Genomic DNA, 24,792 nt, shown 5'->3' on the forward strand with positions numbered 1-24,792 from the left:
AGCAGTCTGCTGGCTTGAACCCTCTCTGAACAACTGGCTTGTAGTGCTTTATAGTCTGGCTGTGCTGGTGTGATCTCCCCCAGTCTGAGCTGCAGGGAACATGGGTGATTTCACTTTTGGTCTGGTTTTTATGAGGTTTGCAGCCTCCACTGCAGCGAGGTTATATAACAAGGCACTCTTTGCACAGGTTCAGACCTGCATGTTTTGTGAAAGGAGGGTTTAAGAGACTAGTTCTGCAGCATTTGTACTTGTTTGGCTGCTTTCTGAGAGAGAAGTTATTAAACACTCTGCTTCCGTGGGCTAAAAGGAGTTTGCCAGAATAAGGTCAAGGCAGAAGGTAATGGACTGAAAAGCTACACTATAGTGACAAGCAGAGAACAGAGAATCTATTGGTGTTAGCATCTTTAGCCACTGATGTTTTGCAGCTGGATGTTCCTCCAAAAAAAGGCTTTTCCTTGGATTTTGAAAGTAAGGATCTTTTTTGCAATACTGCATTTCAGGGCTCATGTTCTGCAGTCTCCCACAAACACCATATTGTTTTAGGACATGACATGGCAACAAGATGCCAACAACTGTTGCCATATGTTGACAACTGAACATTGAGCCATGCTGAAAACTAGGATTTAACTTGGTGCTGGATCTTTGCTCACTTAGTGATTAAAGTAAAACAAGAAGCTAAAATTGTATCAAATACTGCATTTCTAAAAAACTCCAGTATTTGGGCAATTGCTGTAGCTGGCAGAGGGAATTTCAGCAGTTACTGCCAAGAACAAAGCAGAGATCCATGCTATGAAAATAAACCCAAGACCCCAGTGCTCCTTGTGTACTGCAGCTGCTGGATATCCAAAGCACTGTGCTTGCATCCAACACATCCTCTTTACCCATTATCACCTCACATAGAAATTTAAGCAAGTTGGCTTTTTGTTCCAAGGCTTTTTGATCTTTGCTTCAGGAAATTTCATCATCAGAGAAGGAAGAAAATAATTAAATGTGTTTTACTCGCTCCTAGAATGATCTGTTATCTTGGGAAGGCCATCTCACCATATTACTCAACCTTCTGATACAAAAAGGTGCCGAGTAGGTGGCAGCAATGTTACACCTTCAGGGAACCTGCCCAGGGTTTTCTTCTCCCCACTCATTCTCCTGATCCAGCCAGGATGCAGCTGAACAATCAGCTAAGTCCCTTTGCTCTCCAGATTGAACTTGGCAAACAGCAGCATCTCACAGATTTTTCTTGTTGGGCAAACTCAGTGGAAGATGTCAAGCCTGTTTCTGCTCTCTCCACTGTCGTGTGAGAGCTCCAAAGGTCAAGCCAAGAGACTGACAACAGGCCAAGGAGCAAGCTCTTGTTCAGTTTACATATGCTGCCATTAGCACTGCTCTTTTGTCTGTATTCAGCACATTTTTTCACTGCCCCTCACATTATCTTGTCAATCTTCTGCTCCCATCAGCATTTACAATCCTTCCCAGTGTTTTTAGCACTTAATTCTAATTTCTCTGCCACAATCTTTATCTCAACTATGTCATGGCCTTTAAGTTGCAATTCATTTATGTTGCTACAAAATTTGTGTCAGGCTCTGGAAATGGGCACTTTTTGTCTAATGAAAGATGCAGGGTTTCACCCTGTCCCTTGTTCTTGCTGAAGGGCTGTTTGGCAGCTGGGAACGTCTGTGACTTATTCTGGCAGTTGGCTGAATGGAACCTCTGATGTCAAAAAGTCATGCAAAGACAGACTTTAAACATGTCCTGAGGTATCATCTCAGTTTAGTTTGTGACTTTGAAACAAAGAAGAAAAGCAGCAAAGGAATTCAGATCTGTCTTCATATGAAGACTCAACATTAGTGATGTTGGAAAACTCGGAAGCTGTTCAAGTTCTTGTTCTGGCAAAAGTAATTGTCTCAAGAGGTAAATCCAGTTGTTTTCATTATAAAATTCCCTGATCTAAAAACAAACAAAAAAAGAAGTGGTTATTCTGACACAGCAGTTCCCTACACAAAGCTTCAAGAGGAACCACATCCCCCCAGCAAAGCACTCCGTGGTCCTCTGCTTGCTAAGGGCAGGCAGCTTCTCTACACAGTTTGCTCCTGTAGAATAAACAGCCTTTCGACTCAATTCTGAAGAGAACCAGGTTTTCATTACCCCCTATTATCGAAAAGTGCCAGTAATTAAAAAACAAAATACGTCTGTGTGCTGTGCTTTTTAATTTAAGCTGAGTGTGCTATTTCAGTGACACTGAAAGCAAACACTTACTGGGAACAAAGCAAATGAGAACCTACTACTCAGGAAAATTCTCAAGCCAGTTTGTCTCTGAAGAGTAAACCAAAGAGCAAGGGTTTTTAGTAAAGCCTTCAGCAAGAAGGCCTAATCTGCACAGCAGCTGTTTCAAGGAACACAGAGCAACAACGAGTGAGCACTAAAGGGTAACAGGAGTTCAGCATCCCTGCAGAAGACATGGGTTTGGGTGTTCACAATTCTTTGGTACTTTCATGATTTGCAGCCTTAAGTCCACAGCCACACAAAGAGTCCAAGGGATCAAAGAGATCTAGGAACACATCTATCCTCAGCCAAAAGCCTCAAGTTAGACTCTGCAGAGAGCAACAGAGACCTAAGACGAAAATTAGCATCTGTTTTATCATAACCCAGCTCATCAGGCTCTGGAGGAAGATGAAGGTCTACCTTCTTCACACAAGGTCTGAACAATCTGTACCTTGGTACTTACTGAGGTAGGTAACAGGTCACAGACCCAACTCAAACAATTCACCTTTTTTATATTCTGACCACAAGCAAACTGACCCACACTGAAAGCCCCAGCGGTTGGAAGGCAAAATTTTAGTAAATGTGTATGAAACTCTCCAGATCTGGGTGTGTGTATTACATACACTGTAATAGGTTCAGGGTTTTTTAAAGTCGTGCTTTGAGAAAGAAATTTTAAATCTACTGACCTGTACTGCTCAGTTTATGATACCCTGGCCTCCAGGACAAGCCTCAGGTTGTTGTGAGGAGGAAAGTTCCACTTCTATCAACTCTTCCTGTGTCTAATTACAGAAGGTGGTCTCAGCAAACTGTTCATAGCTTTTCCAGCACTACCTTCTGCTGTAAGATTAGGGAAGATAATAACAATTTTTGGGGACATAGTTATGCTTCTTGGTCAGTTATGAACAGTACAAGTTTATTGCCATGAATAGTTTGAAAAACTAGAAGGTGGTGAAATATCATGTTAGGTCAGGAAGCAGGAGACACCTTGTCACTGAGGTGTCCACTGAGGCTGTCCGTGACACCAGCCCAGGGAAGAGGCTGCATGGATCACATCAGCCACAGGTTCAGAGTCTGCACTTCCTGCAATACAATATGCACGTATGAAATACATTTGGTATTTTATTAAGTAAACAACGCAATTATCAGTGCACATTTTAAGCAGCAAAAAGAAAAGAAGCACCTCAGACTTTCATACCGTAACAAAAGTTCTGTGGAAGCTGCATTTTATTTGAAAATCCACCCATTTTTGCTAACATACATTTTAATATTTTAAACAAAAATAGAATCTGCAGAGACAATGCAGCAAGTATGCTTAATTCATGTACAGAATTGCTTTCGTATCATTGACTATCCTTCTGAAGGCCCCACTCCACCCAAAAGTTATGGTGTATTTACACAAAGCACCGATCAACAGCGCTACTTGAATTCCTCGTGAACTAAATACCCACTAGACATATGTAAGGAAGCTACTTCCCTTTTTTTACTTTTAAAAGGTACATGATCATGAACGAGCCCAGTGAAAAGGCTTTCCCCCCCAACACACAACACCTCAATTTATGTTTTTTTTTTACAGAAAAGAAGGAAAGTCTTAAAAATGAAAGCAATTCCTCACATTCATCTTGGAAAGGCCTTATAATGTCAAATGTAAAAATAATGACATGCCAAGCACAAAGCAATAAAATTCCTTCCCAATGCACTAATGCTGAATTAAAAATGTAGTGCTTCTTCTAGTCAGTTAACTGTTCCCTTGCAAAATCCTAGGCACAGAATTGACTATAAGGATTAATGCGTTTTACAGCTCTTCCCTAATTCCCATATATACTGAGAATTCATTAGATTCAGACCTTTAAAATATTTAGTGCTCTGTATGTCAGCTGAAAAGCATTCTGAATCAGATTCATTCTTTGTGGATAAAAATCAGACATACTGTATACATCCATACTCATTTTCATAAGGAGGTTTTTTTGATACAATATTAATGTTAAATTGATAATCATAAATAAATACAAACAATAATACATAAGGAATGTCTACTGCAAACTGAATATATAATTTTTAAAAAAAGTTAATTTCCATTACTGCTGTGCCTACATTTGTGAGGACTGAAAAGGTAACTGCAGAATTAAGAGTTAGGATTCGACCCTCCCCTGCCCAGAGTCTTGTTTTGAGTTACGGTAAAGGACACATCTCCAATCCAGACAGCATTTCCAAACACCAATATCAATTTCCAGAATAAAGGCTTCTCTGTGTACATTACCAATTAAGGATATTATTAGAAGCTGAGAGTATTGACGTGTTAGTCACCAGGACAAAAATAGGTCTTGGTCTCAATTCATGGCAATTCTTGGCTTTGTGTTGTGTACTGATGTCTTCTTATGGAGGTGTCCCAGCTTCCTTCATTGGTCTTCATCATTTCACTGCATCGCTTAATGGAAGAGGAGAGTTTGAGGGACTGAAGTTCATTTTTTTCCTGGGAGTTTTCTGCTGAGCACATCTTTTTGGAAACGTTCCTTTCTCTTCCATCTAACACAGTTACATAAACTGAATCTGGAAAGATGAAAAACCCTGGGGTTAACATGCAACAGAAGTAGGAGTTCACTCTAAACCTTTTTTCTTGAAAAATTTCCATTCTTCTGATGCCCAAGCTACCCCATGATCTGAAGTTTTGAACAGAAATAAAATATTTTTAAAAAATCAGGGCCAGGAAACAACCAAAAGACATCAGGATGTTCTTCCAACGACACCAGCCTTTGGAATAGCTCTGCATTAAAAATAAAACCCACCTAGTTATCCGTGCAATATTGTCACCAGCGGCAGCATAACACAGACCAACACCATTATGAAGAGAACTCAGGGTCATTTTTCATGTTGAACCAGAGAAGTGCACAAAGAAAAGCAGCTGCTGTGTGCAATAAGCCTACTCTCACTTTATACTACAAATTCTCAAATTTCTTTTTCATGTTTTCACTCATTTTATTATTTAATTCCCACCTGCCCCTGACTGGTCAAAACCAACACAAGTCCTCCACTGCACTTCTGTACCAAAATGGATCCCTGGCACATGTGAAACAAGCACCACCTCCTGCATGAAGGGAACTCTCTGGCCAAGCCATGGGGAAGCGCACGAGCACCCTGCCAGCAGCACTCAGGGCTCTGCTGCTAACGGGGAACTCTGAACACTTTCCTGATGAGATGGTAAATACCAGGTAGCACCAGTTCCTTCTCCCTAACTGCAGCAAGTACCACATCAGCTGGTTCTATTTCCAATGGACTGAGGCAAAACCACTCCATCAGCCTGTAAACTGCTGAAGTTAAACACAAAGAGTTTCCAAGTCACTTCCACAATGCTTCCAACTCAACAAGATTTGGTTTTATTTCCTTCAGAAACAATTCTAGCCATGTTAATAAAACTTGAATTAGAACTTTTTTGTTTCATATCACAAACACCAGCATCTCCCCAGAATAATGGACAATACCTAAGTTGTTCTACAAGAAATCCTGGAGAGAGAGCTCTGCAAAGGGATCCTTTCCTGAGGCTCTGTGAGGACTCTGACTGGAAGGGCTGGATGCTGCAGACAGCTAGTAAGAAAGACGACAGAGAAAGGGAAAGAAAAAGAAAACAAGGTCTCAGAATGACAGAATATGAAAGCTAAACGTGTAATGAAAGGACAAGGGGAGGTTAAGAGGCACACTTGGCAGAAGTCAACTATTAAAATAAGGTGTTTGGTCATATGGAAAACGAAGCCTCTTCAATGGTTGGTGTAATGTAGAAACAAGCCAGACATGACCCTCCAGAAAGGAAACACCAGTGGCATTGGCCAAAAAGCAGATACACACTTCCACAGCAGCTTTCTTCAAAGGAAGATACAAAACATTCAGCCTGACTTCTGTGAAACAAGTTAGTCCTCTCCCTGCTTTACTGGGAAAACTACAGCCTGGCAGGGAGAGATGATGCTGGGGTCTGGCCAGAGCATGGCAACTTTCCAAATGGTTTCTCCAGAAGGAATAGCTTTCAGCATCTTTTCTTGTCAAAATAGGATGCATATAAAAAGAGGTTGGATAGCACAGAATAGTTAATTCTCAATTTGGGACCTAGAAGGAGAGCAAGAGATATATTCTGTGAATAGGAGAAAAAAGGGGAAAAAAGGCAAAAAGATGAGAGTTTCAACTGCTACCGTGGCCGTTTCAGGTGAGAAATGAAGACTGTGACTGATAGTCTGTACACTCATAAAAATTGCATCCTACAGTCATGTACCTAAAGCAGCACACCACAAACAGGCATATAAAGCACATAACTTAAAGTTGGGTAATACTGGCATTCCAACTACTGCTGCTGGGAAAGATCAATAATCTGCAGACTGTACTTGCAGGAGTATCTGCTATTTGTTGATTTATTTTTCCTTCTGTGTTAGTATTTTTCTAACAAGAAAAGAAAATGGTGTTTTATTAAATCCTATTTGCCCTCCCCCTGGTAGAACACGCATGTTTCTGCACTTATAAATCAAAGTCAGCATCCTCCAATTTGGGTTCCTCACTGGAACAGTTTGTTCAGAACTGAGTCACTTGCACTCCATGCCCATGACAAAAAAACATTGCATGAAGTCCTTTTCCTTTGGAAATGCCAGGCACCTGCCAACCTACACATGACAGGAAATCTGCTTATGGGAATTGCTTGCACAAGTGCTCAGAGTGTAAATATTGCCATTGCACATTTAAATTTTTCACATGAATGTCTATTTTGGAAACCATATGAGAAGGAGGACTTCCTTCAGGATCAGTACATACTTAATCTGCATTGGAATCTTCATCTCCTCCTGAAACCCCACTCCCAATGGGGCATTCAGATCCAGTCACCATAAATAAATTATGCAAAAGTCATGAGACAGAATGGGAAATGCTTGAGAAGCAGTTTCAGGATGTCAGAATTTCGCCTCTTAAACTTGGTTCTTTCCTTTGGGAAGCCATAGGCAGACTAGTGATATGGTCCATAAGAGTCCTAACTTCAGCAAGGAATGCCTGCTGCCACTTGATTTCAGGAAACATTCTTCCTCTTCATGGTCAAATGCCTTGAAGTCACATAGATTTCTATCAAACTGAGCTGGCAGATCTCCAGCCCATATCAAGTCCAAAGAAACGTCCCAGTTTGAAAGCAGTGTGGAAGACTGGTAGGTTTGGGCCAGTTGTGCAACATCAGCACATAACCCAAACACAGGGGAAATTTCAGGAAGCCTGTTCAAGTTAAAATCTGAGGAAAAAACCTGATAATGCTATTATCTAGATGCCATAATTAAATTCAGGCAGGACTTGCAGTAAATACGCATTTTAACAACATTCCTCTACTTATTAAAAAGGAGACCTAAAAAAATGCATGGGAAGTATAGTTAGTTTCCTACATTGCACCTCTCCAGATTACTCCAGTTTATAAATAGATCTGAAAGCAAGGACCACTCCTAACAGTTTCTAAGGAGAAGCATTTAAAACAACACTGCTGGCCATCAGTTTCTCTGGAGCTGACCTAACTGGAGCTGTGGATGCAGTGCCCCTGCTGCCCAGAGCTGGTGTGATGTGATATGCACTGCACCACACTGCTCAGACAGCTTAGTCTCACCTCCAGCATCAGCCAGTACTTCTCACTGCCTCCAACAAAGAAAAACCTCCCTGGAGTCCCAGTAAAACCTAAGAACCCGTCCATAAGCAAGCACTGGGCTGACTGCCACCATTGGCTACATTCTGGTTTCCCATGAAACGAGTGTGTCCAGCTGTTTGACCATATATTTCAGGGGTAATGTGCCAAAGCAAGCATCTTTAAGGTCTATTTTCTGGCATAAGTCTGTCCTGAACTTTCTACCCTGTTCTTACAGCTTCAAACACTCCTCAAACCCCCCTCCCCTACACCCAGCCAAAAACCAACTACAAAACAGATCCACCAAACCAACTTACTCATTTGCCCATTTACCTATTCTCCATCACCCAGGTGATCACTCCTGCTACTTGCCATGTACAAATGGCTGTGTTACAATTTACATAGATGTTGGCAGTGGGTGGAGTGATTTCTTTATTCTTTTTTAACTCTTAAATGTTGCACTACCCATCTGCTTCCCATTCCTAAGGTTATGTCCCTCTGGGGACACCACACCAGAACATGTGACATGCGAAGGCACACATATTTGTCCTAATTGTACCATTTTATATTGGCCAACACAACACTGTTGTTGGCTTAACAGCCACTGGGATACTCAGGCCTTGTGATGGGCAGACACATTCCAGCCCCTGTACATCAGTCAAATCTGGCTCGTCTGGGACTTTTGGCGTTTGCTGTCCTGTATCACATCTGCCATTCCTCTGCTTGAAGCACTGATTCAGCCTGCCCCCTCCTCAGACACACACACACACACTTCCCCCTCACCAGCCACAATGTCATCAAACAACTCCAACCACTCTCACTGTTCCGGGTAGCACAAGGTAATAAGTTGCAGTGGGTAATGCCCACTATTTTAGCATGATGAAAACTTATTTTCTTTCTCAGGTGGGACATACTGCAAGATAAATATTTTCAAAGAAAAATTACACATCTTTCAAAACTATAAATGCCTTCATTGCTCAGATTTCCATAGAAGTGACTGTTCTAGTTTCATTCTCAATTATTTCAAATTATTTTTTCCTTAAAAACCAAACTACCTTTGCTTTTGAATGCAACAATTAGGAAAAAAGTTGCAAGCACGTAAAGAGAACACTTGGAAGAGAAGCAAAAGAGGTATGTCTAGAGATAGAAAAAATTTATTAAGACTAATCCCTGAGAATATCAAGTTATGAACAACAGTTTAATTTATATGGAAACTGCACAACATTAAGATGCCTATTTTCCCAGTGTGTTCTCAACTCACCACAACTTGGCAATAAAATTTTTGGCAACAACTTCATATCTGTCATCATGCTTTTAAATACCTTTAGCTTTCTTTACTGTAGACAACACCCAAGATCTATCAGGAGACCAGAGGTGATATAATCTGGCACTTTAAATATGAAAAACAATTTCGTTTTTGGCAAGTGATGATGCCATGGACAAAACCAGTAATAGAATAATGGTGTTTACAGTGATCCATGTGGGCAGTTTCAGCTGTGTGCCTTTCAGATAACCATTATTTATTCTGTAAGATTTGTTTACTGACCCCAAGAACACGTTTCTGTTTCTTTTACTTTCCTTATTCTATTTCTGGCACAACAAGAGCATTAACTAAACTTAAAGTGCAAAATATGCTCTCAGAAGAGCCTCAAGACTCAGCACACAGTAAATTCAGTGTGATAAGAGTGCAATTCCCCTCCATGGCTGTACATTAATAAACTCTGCTGTGTATGGGGAAGGTCTCACATGCAGCCCTTGTTTCATTTAATATGCTTTACTGACATGAGGGTTCTGAAAGCTTGACACCTTCCAGCAACAAAGACTGTGTGTCTCAGGGAAAATCCTTCTTGGTCACAGCAAATGCTGATTCAAAGGGTGTGTTTTCAATGAAATTAATTCTCACAGGAGCCAAACATTGTCAGGTAAGAGAATAAATATAGCTCCATACGGCTCACTTGTGACTAATTCCTCTTCTCCTGTTCTGACAGCCAGCTGGGATTCAACTGAGGCCACACCCTGCAATGTCAAATGAAGCAGAAAGGCTCACTGAGCCATTCAGACCCATCTACCTGTTCATAACTGAATGAGGCAGGTAGGCAGGCTTTTTTTTTTAAGGATCATTTCAATTTTTTTTTTAATGTAGAGAAAACTCCTATCCTTGAGGATCCTTTTACTTGGTCAATATTTAAAAACTGTCATAAACACTATTTGTCCTCTTGAAATGGTATAAAATCCATGTGAAAAATACCAAATCACTTATGTGACAGTGAAGGTGCAAAGCAGGTCTCAGAAGTCTAAGACAAAGCCAGTTGAGAACTGCTAAAGATTTCTTTCTAGCTAAAGAAATCTAATAGCATCTCTTCCAGATAAAATTTAAAAGAGATATTTAGAAAAAAACCCCTATTCATAAGGCTGTATTTTGAAGAAGACAATGGGCATACAGCCCACTGGGAGCATACAGCAGAACCCTTCTCATAAAAGGAGCAGACTGAGGCACTGGAAAATGCTTGAGGCTCTTTTTAGTTCCAGCTTGCTGAATTCTTTTCCCTCCACAGTCTAGTCCCAAACACTGCAATTACACCAACCTATACCTAGGTGAAGTCATACATGAATGCTTTTAAACATTCACCTATAGAAACAGAGCTCTTGATAATAAGATCAAAATACAGACACACTATATTTCATTTTTCTAATAGAAGGTCTGATGTGCAGAGTGAACTTTGAAAAAGAGGCATGTGATAGGTGAGTAAAACTACACTTAATCCTGGAGCTTCAGTCTGCCAGTTAAACTTGGCTCTGCCTCTAACTCCAGTTCACAAATACAAAGTCTCAAAGATATCAGAATTTTCCAAAAATAGTATGAAGGTGGTCAGGGTTATCCATCCCCTCTTCCTCCTACTTTTTAAAATGTTTTTCTTACCATTAAAAAAACCCCTCTCTTAAGATGTCTATTGGGTTATAAAAGTGAGTTCAGACAGAAATTTCCCAGTGACAGATATTTGTAAAACAAACAGTAAAACAAATCAATAACAGGCATGTATTTAAGTCCAGTTAGTTCAGAGTGGCCCTTTGGCACACTCATTCCAGCAGGTTAGGTAACAATCTGGACACAGCACATCCTGAGAAACAGGTAACCAGGGGATTTAAGGAACACTCCACCTAAGGTAGCACTTAACAGGGAAAGGCCAGGTAGATCAGTATTGCTATTGCACATCTTCACTATGCTGCAAATGCAGTCTCCTGCAAAACCATGGAGGAACACAAAGCCCACTGGAGACTAGCGTGGTTAAAACCAGATGGACGTGCCATGTGCCTCCCATTGAGGTGCTCAGGACCAACAATGGAGTAGTGGGTTGAATTTGCACCAAGTTTGATGCCACAATTCTTTCAAACCCACCTAATCTAGTCATGGGCATAAAAGGCTACACACCCTGTCTGGCCCCTGAAAAATGCTCTAATACAAGCACAGACCTTGCACCTTGGGTACTTGATAATCTAATACTTTCAATGTAACAGGGAAAAGAACAGTGACACGTATACTCAGGAAAAAGCAGTAATAGCCAATCCCACATAAACACACTCAGAGTGAAGCAGCATGGAATATGACTTTGGGGAAAAAGCTCATCTTCAGCAAAGGGCACAGACATCAGCTTTTGCTATTCTTTGTCATTGTCACATTCCCAGAAAAACAATGCCTGACAAAGACCTATCCTCTTTGGTTCGGTAACACAAATTTGCTGCTGTCAACATGAATACAAGCAGATAGGAAGCAAGCCTTCCATGAACTTTCCATGAACTTGTGCAATAATTTGCCCAACACAAATAAGAGATATTAATTATATCTATATGTAAAATTAACATATTTAATATACTTCTAAAGAAACTGCCTTGTGTAACTCATTCCCAGCACCAGCAATTTGAATATACACACCTGTGCTCCCGGTACAGGGCCAAAGGGGTTTGGTGGTCTCATGACTGGCTGACTGTATATCAAAGTTGGCTGGGTCATTACTGGTATGCCTCCCATCTGTGACGGCTGAAAAAAACCAGACAGCATCAAATCACACACAGCATTAATACATTTCAAGTATTTCAGGAGATAAAGGAAAATGGCAAATGGGTGAAAAGTCTTGGTCATATTTAAGATATGCAACCATGTGAGATCCTTCTACAGTATTCTGCAAATAAAGGTTACTGGAAAGGAACATTAGAGCCTTTCCAAGGAATTTTTCTCAATAACAGCCGAGCCCATTCAATCTCTTGCTGCAAAGATCTGAAGCACTAAAACACTTGTTAGACAAGCATTTGTGCTGGTCCTTCTGCTCCCCAACGTGAGGTCTGACATCACCTCCCTGACTGCCTCTGACAGCATAAGCACAGTTTTGGGGACAGCAGTGCAGTGCTGACATAGCTCTGGACAAAATTGAAAACAGAGCTGTACATGCAATTAATGTCAAGTAATTATGCAATCAGAGTCAAAGTGTAACCAACACTCCAGCTGAGCCAAATTAGAAGTTTAATGGGTATTAATGGTCTTAAAAGTCAGGTTATATTTAACAGAGATGCCCATCTCTGGCACTGCTTTTGGCATTCCCCTCAGGCTTGGGTTGACAGCCAGCAGCAGTCCTACTGAAGCAATCCCCACACCAAGCAGCTTTTCCCTGACTAATCCTGGTGGTGGTGGTACTCTTCCTATCATGCCTACCAGCTGTTTGGGCAATCACAGGGTGAACCCATTCAACAAACTGACCCTAATGAAAATACCCTATGAAAAAATAGAAGAACAACTGAACAAGTGCTGGCCCAAGACACAGTAAACAGCAGCCAGGGAATGCCCAGGCACAGTGCTACAGCACTAAACAACCTGCCTGCCCCAGCAAGCTCGCAACATGTGGGAACATAAGGGAAAAGCCTGCACTTAGACAGGACCAGCCTCAGAACTCTGGTCCTCACTATTGCTTTTATGAAAAACTAAAATGTTTAACAGCAAGGGCTGTATATTGAGTCAACATTTCAGAGATTCCTGATGGCAAATGTCCTGAGTAAAGTCTGAACGAGCCAGGGAAGATTTCAGGATGTGCTATGGAGCCCACTGGTCATTCTGTAAAGGCCCACCTCACCCACCTGCTCAGATACTGGACATGTTTGAACAAGCAGCAGCAACTCAGGATAATAGAGTTCTGTCTCCTTAACTCCAGTTTCTATTTCACACTGGCATTTGAACCCCAATTAAACAATTAAACATAATATAACAACGTAACATAACAAGCAAGATTACTTCTTGTACATGTTGCCTTCCCCTGCTGCTGACTCAAAATAACCATGAAAATGCTGCTGGTACCACAGGAGCAAAGTTGTGTAGATCAAATTTGAATCTATACTGACGTTAGTTTAAGCATAACAGCTTTGACCAAGAACATGGGAGTTCATGGATAGGTAATAGGGAATATGATGATATATGGTACTCTCCCAAGAGGCCCTCAAAAATATAGTTGGACACTTCTGCAGTTCACTTACTGAGTGTATATAAGTTATAAGTCATTAAAGTAATTTGGTTATATGATGAAAGATTTAAATTTTTTGTTTCCTTTAATCTGTGAGCATTTAATAGAATAACTGCTTGAAGGAAGTTTTCTTGCCTTTTATTCACCCAGGAAAGCTGTGCTGCATCAAAATCATACTAAAAAGAGCTCAGGCATATAATTTCAGAAATATTTTAAAATTTAAGGTAAGAACAAAAATTTGCCAAGCAAAAAGCAGGAAGGTCAGGTTTATGTCAAAAGCCTTGAGGCGCTGGTGTGTCACCAAGAGATCCAACTCTCAACCGAAACCACACCATATTGCAGTGTCACAAACTTGCATTTCTGTAGTATTAATCATCACAGATTCTTGCTCCCAGACCTCAGCAGAAGATATTTAAGGAAGGCTTCACTTCACCAAGAAAACATTTCTGTTCTGAAAGCAGATATTTATATTGACGCAATAAACTTATTTCTATGCTAAACTTATTTCCATGCCAATAAGGATCACCAAGAACAGACACTGTGTAATTTTCATAGAATCACAGAATGGTTGAGTTGGAAGGGACCTTAAACATGATCTAGTCCCATTTTAAAAAGTTTATGAATAAAACAAGTGAAGTAAGGAAGGGTAGACTTAAGTTCAGACAAACAGCATGTAAGTGGTTAAGAAAACCAGAAGTTAATAATTGGTGAGGAATAAATGAATGGGAGTTGAAATTCAGTCTTCAGTAGAGTAGTTCAGGAAAACAAGAGCTACCAAACTATAAGCCATCAAACAACATACAGCATGTGCCTGGTTGGAGCTGTAGGAATTCCACTCACCATCACGTAGCCCATCATTCCTGTTGGCGTTGTGGCAGGATAGGCCATTACAGGGGGTGCCTGGTGTGAGAAACAGTGGTGAACTGAGAGGAGAAGAGATCAGCTGCACACTCTAACACATTGCTTTCTAAGGATCACTGCAGCACGCAGCTTATTATGAACATAGCAAAGAATAAATAGGATTTGCAGTCTGGTGTTAAGAGTGTATCCTAATTATTTCAGATGGAGTACAATACCTAAACTAAAGTTTATAGGCCTTCTTGGCAAATCTTTAATAATGTATTTGCTTTTATCATGTTAGGATTCTGGCTGATGAACTAAACTGCATGTACCACTCTCTCAACATCCTGTTTAGAGAACACAGTACAAGACTCAGAGAAGTTTGAGAGAAAATATTTATGAAACAGAAGCCCATTTTTATTCCTGTGTAGTATATATTTATATTTCAGTATCAAAAGTAATTGTACACAGCAAGTCTTAAGAGAGAATTTGAAAGACCAAAAGATGAAATTACCATTGCTTCTGCTGACACTTAGAGGAATTCTTTAGCCAGGATGAACACATTATGAGGATTCTCCTAGCAGGCTTTGATATAAATTAGACTCTCACAGGAATAGCCAGTTGGCACTCCCTCTCCCTCACTCACTCCATTCACTGCATTTCAACTTGCTAAAAGTCCTCTTAGTACTTGGCAGATACATTTATTACCCTGATGTGCTTACTGTACTTTTATGAAGGTACAGCACAACTGCTGTCAAAACTGGGGTGAACTTCTGTTTTGTAAACAGCTTGGCAATATTTAGGTAGAAAAACAGCTGATAACTCTTAGAAATTTAAACTAAGATAGTTCTTAATCTCTTAGCCATATTCTTTATTCTACAGTTTATTATCCACTTTGTAAATTAGTATTAACTATTTTAAGGACAAAAAAGTTGGATTTTTTTTCAGACTAAACTGGTGCTTACAGATATTTAGATAACTTGCTATCCACTCCAGTCCCTTTTAGTCTACCCTCTTAGAAAAAAACCAGTAATTTTCATATTTTTGCTGTGGGGATTTCTATTCAAGACAAACACCATAAGCATTTCTTGGTACACAGATATTACTGCTACAGAAAAGAGGCAAATCATAAACCATTAATCATATTGGATTAATTAAAGCAGATAAATTGTTTCATCAGGAATAGGGCATCAGGAAAGCTGCTTCTGAATTCAGTTCAAAGGTATCAGCTGCTTTTTTTAATATAGTAGAGCCAGTGCAACTGGCATTTCAATTGCCATGAGAACAGATAGAAAATCATCTGGACAGCACATTTGCAATATATTTCACACAGCAGACAAAGCTATCCAGAAAATTAAAAGTTTTTTTTTTTGTTTTGCTTGTGTACACACACTTACACAAACATGCTGAATAAACTTATTGTTGAGTGCTCAAATATGGACCTACCACCCTTTAGTTACAGAGTTACCCTGGAATAAAAACAAAGTACAGGGAAAGACCAATATTACTGTTGACATAAAGAAAAAAGTCCTTTGAAATGAAAGCTTGCATTCCTCAGACAGCAAGCACAGGTTAGTTCTTGCCCTCTGTAAACTATCTGCATTAATTTTCTTTCTTCATATGAGTATTCATGACATATTGGTCTCTCCCCACTTAAAAAAAATTTAAAAATCAAAATCTACCATAAATGTGGATCAAGTGCCATGTATAACAGAAGCCTGTGAGGTTTCATGCAGTTATTCAAACACAATATTTTTATCTTCATTCAGAATCCACCAAATGCATTAAAGGCAGCACAGACACACACCCCAGCTCTCTGGCAGCAGATGGTACAGTTTAAAGCAAGGAAAAATAATCTCGGTATTTCCCATGCCATCATTCGATTCAAGAGCCTGCACACCACCTATGAAGTTTGTGTATGCTAGGAAAAGCTCAATTTTTGGCACACCAAAGATTTTCAAATGAGAAATGTGTAAATAGCGAGGAGGTTATGAGATTCTGCAACAGCAGTGGTTAATATCAGCATGCCAGTCGATTGCAAAAAGGCTGTGGGTTGTTTCACTTACGTATTGTGGAAAATGCATGCCATTCTGTATTTCCCAGGGAGAACAATTACATAATGCAATAACACTGGATTAGAAGCAAATACTTACACAACAGAATATACACAGATAGCATTTTAGTTCACAAATACATTAAATGTTTATTCCAACACATTCTTGTAATTCAAGTCATTCACTGAGACAACACACCTGTGATACTGTCATTGGTATTAGGTTTGACATTGGTTTGCATAGTCCATTTATTTGGTATATGCCTTTTTCATCAAAGATTTTCAAAAGCATATTTACTTAGCAAGCTGCAGCAAATCCACAATAAATGGACCAGCAGAGGAAAACAAAGCTTTTTTTTTTCCCCTCACATTATTTCTTTTTCAAGTTTTTTATGTTTATAGAACAGTTTCACAAGAAGTGTCTCAACAGTATCTCTCAATAATAAATCTGTTAATTGTAATGACTTATCATCACAAGATGTAGATATAAGACATGAGTTATTAAACAGATTCAAGCACACAGGTAAACTCAAACCACCAGTCATTAACACAGGTAAGTAGTTACAATTTCTTCAATATCTACATATCCTCCAGTAAGATCCACAAACCTATTTCTCCCTAAATAATTGTAGTGAGTTGATAGGGGACACCTGGTAGGGAAGAGATGGCAGATCCAGGGACACAAGTTCTATCTTTCCAAATCCACAATGCTGCATTACTGCACTGCAGATTCAACCTCCCCCAGTCAGAATCAGATGCAATAAATCCTTGGGGGCTGTTTGTTACCTGCTCTGTCCATGTACAGCTCTCCAGGTCATTGGTGAAAGGGTGAGTAGGAGTCACATGCAAAAATGTTCTGTGAATGTTGTGAAAACTACTTCTGTAAAGCCTTAACTTGTAATTAAAAGCCCTCGCCCTACACTGATACCCCAAAATCCTTGCCAATACTACCTGTTAAAACAGACATGAACTTGCTCATCAAAACTGACATGGATTAAAAGCAATGCACACACCAGGCCAGGAAAGCAGTAGTTATGTACATTAATAAAGCTGTAGCCACAGACACCTCTGCAAGTATCATGGGGCCAGTTCCCACCCCCAGAGCAGGCCAAGTTACAATGGAATGGTCTAAGTGCGCCTGTAAGTGCACCCGAAGGACGCTTCCACACTTACACCTTTCTAGACTGCCAAATGCTTCCTCACTCCTTGGGATTCCGAGTTTTACATCATAAACTCATACAATGCTTTGCCTTGGAAAGTACTTGGATGGTGACCTAGTACAAACCCCCCTGCTGTGGACCTGGACACCTTCCACTAGACCAGGCTGCTCAAAGCCGCAGCCAGCCTGGCCTTGAACACTTCCAGGGACTGGGGCTTTCGCAGCTTCTCTGGGAAACCTCTGCCAGTGCCTCAACACCTTCACAGTAAAGAATTTCTTCCTCGTATCTAATCTAAACCTGACCTCTGTCAGTTCACAGCCATTGCCCCTCGTCCTGTCTCAACAGGCACTTGAAAAGTCCATTGAGTGACACCCAGAAAGCCCTACCTCCCAAGAGAGAGGCTGCTCAAACCCTACTGAAGTTGGTGCTAAACCTGCACATCCTATCACAAACTGTTTACTAGAATCACACAGCCAATAAAAACAAATCCCAGTAGCACACAGCTCCAGCTGACCACTACTATTACCCTTTTACTGCAACAACAGACCATTTTCAAATTCATCCATTACACATCACCCTGCAGATCTAAATTGCAGGGAACTCACTATTTTAAAATGAGCATTTGCTTACCAACGTTGGAGCGTTCCACGCAGTTGTAGGTGCAATCTTGGGTTGCCAGTTGGAACCACCTGTTAGTTTCTTTTCACCTGGCTGAGTCCAGTTTACATCACTTCAAATAAATTTTTTTAAAAATTGTTAGAAAACATTGGACTTCCTTAAAAAACAGGTAAACACCATTTTCACTTGGGAATGAGGCTTCTTTATTAATGAAGCTCATTTAGCAAAGGGGTTGATAAAAAATTTTGTGACAACATGTTTTGGCTTGGAAAAGTAAGAAAAGATGTTCAGCATGAGCCCCCTCAGCATCTCAATCAACTTGCCCAGAATAGGTAAGTTAGTATCTGACTCAGAGCAAGACATATGAGTAAGATTTCAAGACAGCATATTAGTTTTCTGCATGATTTCAGAGTTGACACAGATGGTCCCAACAAACTTGAAATTTGCCAATTCCATTCTGCAGCTTTGCTGCTAGAGCCGATGTTCCCTACCCTCAAATACACACACCCTGCTTCAGAATTCACTGGTCTAAAGGTCAGCCTCAAGAGCGACGTTGCAGTTTCATAATCTTGAAAACCGCTCTGCTCACACTCAGGTCATACCAAGTATTTAAGGAGTGCTATGACTACCAGCAACAACTACAAAGAAACATTTTGATGAACTATTTTTTTTAATATACCTGAAATCTGAAAGGAATCAGACCCAAGACACCTTGCCTGCTGCTATCACTGTCACTGCTACTCAGTCTACAGTCACCTTCCAATAGCTCTCAACAATTCATTACACCTTGTACACTCCCACATGTGCTCTGAAGGCTAACATTATATTTTGGTATGCACAGGTTTCAACATGCACATTCATGAAAATTTACTATCATGAAAATCCAAATGCTCAACTTCTGTTAAACATACTCACTTTTTAGTAGTTCCATTTCCAATGCCCAAATCTGTCACAAGGGAGAAAAAGAGACTACTGAAATTCTGTTTGTTTAAAAGAAATCACTAAGTATTTACATGTTAGTGGTTCCATACTTACTGCCTACAAGATTGGCTAAAGATGAATCCAGATCATCTGACACTAATTTATTAGGCGGTACTTTGGCAACTGGAAGACTCTGGTTTTGAGAGGCCACTGTTGGTTTTAGGAGACCACCTAGTTCATCAAAGCCTTGGAATGAGAAACATAAGTGATTTGAATCACAGGCCTCCCACAAATGTCATGATATTCAATTAGACAGCAAAGTCAGGACAATGGCTAAAATCCAAAGTTAACCTGGTGATGCTACCTTACACAGGAAGGATAAAACTTATTATGCCTCTTGATAAAAAAGATATTTACTATGGAAATAAGATTTCAGTTCAGTGGTTTAACCTATGGGACAATTTTACATGGAATCGATTCATAGTGATCATAAAGCAGTCAAAATGTAAAACAAAAAAACCATAGCAAGTGTTTCAATCTTACAAACACATGTATTTGCTTTTAGCAAATCAATGGCTTAGGAAAAAAAAAATCTGATATCAAGAGTCTAATGAAAAAGATCAGAAAATACCTACTTTCCAGATGCTCAAAAGAACAGAAAGAGCACTATGACTTCAATCCAAATTAACTGTACTGACTGATCATTTTCTGAAGCAATATTCATGTCAAAAGAGGAGGCAAAGGAGTGCCAAAAACCATGTTGTAGATGTATAAAATGAAGATGAAATTTTACCTCCTCCAACCACACTCTACAAATACAGGCTTAATTTCAGCTCACAGCATATAAAAATGAAGGCTGTTCACTGTGTGAAGTTCTAATGTTTAAAACATTTAAGTGAGGGAAATCAGTGTAAACATTTCAGCAGAGTGTAGAAATAGCCTGTAAAGAGAAATTATTTGATTAATGCTGTTATTGACCTTTGAAAATCAGCTTTCTTTTCTTCATCTGAAACTCTGTCCCAGTAGTGTAAGTAAATACATATTAAGAGATTTATACCTCAAGACTAAAATAAATTAAAGGAAAGGATATACGTTATTTATTTTAGCAAGTGTCTTACCACCAGAATCTGGGACAACATTAGAAGATTTGTTTCCAAACACAGACTCAAAGTCAACATTAAGGCCAGCTGATGGCTGTGGTTGAGCAACAGGAGATGGGGTGAACCCTGTGTAGAAAAAAAAGAAAGAAATGGTATGTTTTTATACAGCATTCCCCATAAATCCACCTTTATGCAAGACAAGTCAAATAAATATCTCAGCACTGCAGAAATACAAGAAATACCTCAAAAGTCCAGATTACACCCTGACACTGAGCAGTTTGTTTGGTCTTTATTCGAAGTTACTTGTCCAAAGAAAGATTTTGTCTAAAAAACTGAACAGGCAGGCCATAAAAGACAGTCCCCTTGCAATTACTTAATCTCTGGACACCTTCCTTATTCTTTTACCATACGTTTACAATAAAATTACTGAGGAAAAAGTCGCCATGCTTCTCCAGGAAAAGAAGCTGGCTAGAGTGGAATCTGTTTCAGGATTATTTGACTGAAGATTATTCCTCTGTGGTTTATATTAATCCAGCAATTCTTTCAGATACAACTGGAGTAAGATCCAAACCATCCCAAGATGCCTGAACTACTAATGCCTCTGATTAGACACACCTAATACAACCAATTTTCATAGCTCTTAGTTACTTGTGGACCCACATTTTGCAGTTGACCATGTTTTTCAGTCAAATTTCTAGAAATTATGGCAAGATATGGGGAAGTACAGTCACATTTCAGCTCCTAGTGCTGTCTAAACTTACTCCCTTTGTATTCCACGTGTCTGTAGAGTTCTACAAATACACAATTATTTTTCAACACTGAAAATTTATTGCAGCATGAAGCATTGCATATGATGTTCAGCAGCCTAAGTCAATAATTCAGTAATAAAGAAGGTAATGACCATTTGTTTGTAGTATTTTTAAATGTTATATGTGATCACACACAAGCCTGTGCATGTGCAACACCTTGGTATTCAGGCAATAACAGAAGTAATCATTGCTTTATATAAAAAGCACCAAACAAAAAAAAAGGCAATGCCACCTTGAAAATTAGCTCTTTTGGTTTCTAACAAAAAGTATGTGACACGAAGAAATGAAAGGATCACAACTACTTCAGCAGTAAAACACTGCAGTGGGTAAAAATGACTGACAAAGAAAACTTCTTGGATTTCATTTTGCTTGCTGGGACAGCACATCATTTCAATCCTACTGTTTTTCTGAAATAAGTCACATTTTGCCTAAAAGAATTAGTAACTACAGGATGTTATTCTTGAACATAAGCTTCAGAGAAAAAAAAAGCAAATTTGGATTATCTGTTTCTTTTTGTCTTAAAGGATCATAAGACTCTTAACTTCATCACTAAAATTTAGACAATGTAATTTTCATTAAAAATAAATCAAAGTAAACTGCATACAGCAAAACATGGGAAGCAGTAATGTGGGAAAAGAGAGTAAATCAACAAACCAAAATGAGTATCTTTATGACATGTATACCATCAAGTTGTTACAAGCCATTTCAGAGACTCTGAACTTCAGATGGGAATTCCTTTGATGGGATGTCCTGCAACTCTTAAAACCGTGCCTGTACCAATAGAAAACTTGACTTATAATAGCTCGTATTTTGCTTTAGCAATCAGCCTCAACCAAAACAAGCTGAGTTTCCTTCTCTCACATATTAGAAGTTTCAAGTTTTATGAAACTAAGATGAGACCATCTCCAAGACAAAACAATACACAGGACTCCTTTGAATCAGGCCCTGAGAAAAATCAAATCCTACTCTTGATATCAACTACCAACTCGGGCAGTTTGTTTAACAAGGATATTTTGAAAGGTGCAAAGGTCAGTATTTGAATGGAGCTTCTTTGAACATCAAGACTTGACAGAAACTAATAATTCTGGTTTTTTTAATAAGGAATAAAGGGAACACAGTAATTTGTAGCATTTAACTTCTGCAAAATGACACACACTGATTTTTATGCAAAGATACTAAACCAAAATGTGACTTTATGGGGCTTTTAAGAACTAAGCCTTCCACAAACCATTTACTGAAGGTATGCCTAAGCCTTGCACTGCAGCAATGTTTACACACCCTGCTCAACCTGGTTTGGACAGATTATAACCTGTCACAGCTCAGAGTCTCTCTAGCAATTATCAGGATGGTGTTCCACAATCAGCACCAGTATGGGGTTACTACACAGACATGACACAGCTGCACAATTGATTAGCCAGTACTTCAGTGCAGCACAGACCTCTTTCTCCTGTTCTGTTGCAAAGTTTAACACTAGTTTAGTGCACTGTTTAAGAGCAATATATCAACAAAATTGCCATAAGCAGCGAAAATATCCCAATCCCTTTATCTTAAAAACAATGAGGTAGAGCAAGATGAGAAGCTACTTATAAACATGCATGTCTTTTGTGTGGTATGCAGCAACAAGCAAACTACGAGAGATCCTGAAATGGGGAGATACTCATTTCATGTTTAGGCTAAATAAGCCTTAGTTTGGTAGAAACTGAAAAAAATCATACCATTTGTGACCACACACCTGGCACAAGCACATGAATTCTAGCTGGAGCCACTACAACAAGGCACTTCTGTAGTCAGCAACATGCCCACTAGTTCTAGGCACACAACACATTCAAACTTCTGTGTGTGTGGTAAGGCTGTGTCCCATTACCTACCTCCAAATAGACCAGCTACAGAAGAAGGCTCATTGCGGAAATGAGAAGCGTTAGGATAAGCTTGAGGACCACAAAAAGAATCTGATAAGGAGTATCACACAAGAGAGAAAGCCAGGAAAGGAGAAGAGGGAGAGTTACAGAAAGAGAACCAAGATACACTGCTATTCAAAACTTCAATTTCACATCATTCTATAAATCCACATATAGTCTAATAACATAGAACCAATGGAATGAAATCAATACACATCAGACAGACGGTAAGAAACAAGTTTACACAATCTCTAACACAAAAGGGGAAAGCACGATTTCCAAGGAACAGCTATATTAGGATCTTTTGTTTTCCAATCAAATGCCACGTTTTACACCCTTGGAGGAAATGAGTGTAAAAGCTTCAAAAGGCATTTTTCTTATACCTGAAGTATATTCATATTTGCTTGCCACAAAGGGATTTAGTTGAGTAAATGGATTGTAATGATCTAAAGAACCAGAAAGAGTTATTTTAAATCCACATTCACATTATTGTAGCACCTTGATCATGCTACAGCTAAAACTGCATCTACATGTCCTACATGAATCTGTCAGGAGGCCACCCTCTGGTTCTAGCTATATCCTGAGAGCAGAGACACTGGACGGGAATGCAATATCAACACCACCCATTTCCAGTGACTTCAGAGCAGTCATGTGATAAATACTGCAAGGACCAGCAAGAGCCACAAAAGCCCACCAGGGTCCTTGTTCACAGCTCTGCATTGCTGCAGCTTTTCATGTGACTGCAGAGCAAGTTAGACAGAGAAAACTAACCTGACTAAATAACCATCCTATTAAAAAAAAACCCCAGCTGTATTTCAAACAATCATTCTATATTTACATGAACCATAACAATTTCATTGAAGCATGGAAAAGACAGATTAACACACAGCAGTACCAACTAAAGGTATTTTATATATAAAGATATATTTCTCTTTCCTGTTTTGTCTTTCCAATAAAGACAAACAGGCTAGGAAACTAGTTAGTTAAGTTGACAATGTATAGGTAGTATGAATATCTTTAAAGAGATAATCCTTTTGTTTTACCTCTGTTAACAAGTAGCAGAGGTATTAAAAACCCCTCTTTGTTCTAATAGTCTGTATTTGTCTTTGATCAATTCTAGTGAGGTTCAACCAGCATAAATACAGCCTGTGATGTACAACTGTCTTTAAACTTGCTTTGTTTAACAGAACTGACATGTAATGAAGTGATTTTTTCATCTATGAAAACAAACTACATCTTCCTGTACCAAGACAAATGTTGGAAGGATTTCTAGTGAGACAGCCATGCTGAACCATCTCCAAAGTAAAATATGAACAGCTTTTAACGGGTGAGTTATTAGTTTATTGTCCCATAGGTATTGCCCCATAGTCTGAGTAGATTATGCATCAATATGTGCATGATTTTAACAGCTTTGTTAGTGACTATATGACTGGGGCAAAACCATCAATTATTAAAAAAATCAGAAAAGACTCCTTTGTTTAAAAAGAGCATTTCAACCTGAGGAAGAAAGCAACAGCATTTTCTTTTCCTTCTCAGGCATATGCAGCATTTCACCTTACAATTCCCAAGTACAAGAGACTGTAAAACTGCACTCAAGCAATTGCTCTGTTTGTTTACATCAGGTTAGAATCCCATCTAGGCAGCCAAAAAAGGATTTTAACACCATTTTTATTGTAGAGCTACTAAATCAAATTCTAACATCGCATAAAACCAGCCCCAAATGACCAGCTTTTATTTTCTGAAAGGCTGCAAAAATATATTTTAGAAACTAAAATAATGTTAAAATTTTTAGGAAATAGGAAATTAGTTTAAAATGGTACTTTACCAACAAATATTTCATGTGTGGGTGTCCTACTGGTGAAAGTAGATACATCAGAAGACACAGACAGATGAGCAGCATCGTTAGTTTTTGTAAGGAAAGGATTTAGATTTGGAATGGCATCATCAACACTATCAACAGTAGCAGAAAAAGGATCTGTTCAATTCCAGAGAGCAGAGAAAGAAGAAAAG

General features: G+C 39.3%; 1 protein-coding gene across 6 annotated transcripts in view; it reads right to left on the reverse strand.

Moving 5' to 3' along the window:
* Positions 1 to 3,357: 3,357 nt before the first annotated feature.
* PICALM (phosphatidylinositol binding clathrin assembly protein) overlaps positions 3,358 to 24,792 on the reverse strand; it is a 66,824-nt gene continuing 45,389 nt past the window's right edge. The window contains exons 13-23 of one of the 6 annotated variants that reach the window (XM_064719945.1): positions 24,608 to 24,757; positions 22,753 to 22,833; positions 20,094 to 20,201; positions 19,090 to 19,221; positions 18,970 to 19,000; positions 18,067 to 18,166; positions 16,290 to 16,313; positions 14,224 to 14,283; positions 11,811 to 11,915; positions 5,733 to 5,835; positions 3,358 to 4,803 (exon numbers count right to left, since the gene is read on the reverse strand). In XM_064719945.1, coding sequence (XP_064576015.1) covers positions 5,743 to 5,835; positions 11,811 to 11,915; positions 14,224 to 14,283; positions 16,290 to 16,313; positions 18,067 to 18,166; positions 18,970 to 19,000; positions 19,090 to 19,221; positions 20,094 to 20,201; positions 22,753 to 22,833; positions 24,608 to 24,757 — 884 coding nt within the window. In that variant the 3' untranslated portion in view covers positions 3,358 to 4,803; positions 5,733 to 5,742. The remainder of the gene's footprint in view (positions 4,804 to 5,732; positions 5,836 to 11,810; positions 11,916 to 14,223; positions 14,284 to 16,289; positions 16,314 to 18,066; positions 18,167 to 18,969; positions 19,001 to 19,089; positions 19,222 to 20,093; positions 20,202 to 22,752; positions 22,834 to 24,607; positions 24,758 to 24,792) is intronic. The other 5 variants (XM_064719952.1, XM_064719956.1, XM_064719965.1 and 2 more) reach the window with 5 other exon arrangements.

The sequence above is a fragment of the Zonotrichia leucophrys genome, chromosome 1 (assembly GCF_028769735.1).
Source record: "Zonotrichia leucophrys gambelii isolate GWCS_2022_RI chromosome 1, RI_Zleu_2.0, whole genome shotgun sequence".
Lineage (NCBI taxonomy): Eukaryota > Metazoa > Chordata > Aves > Passeriformes > Passerellidae > Zonotrichia > Zonotrichia leucophrys.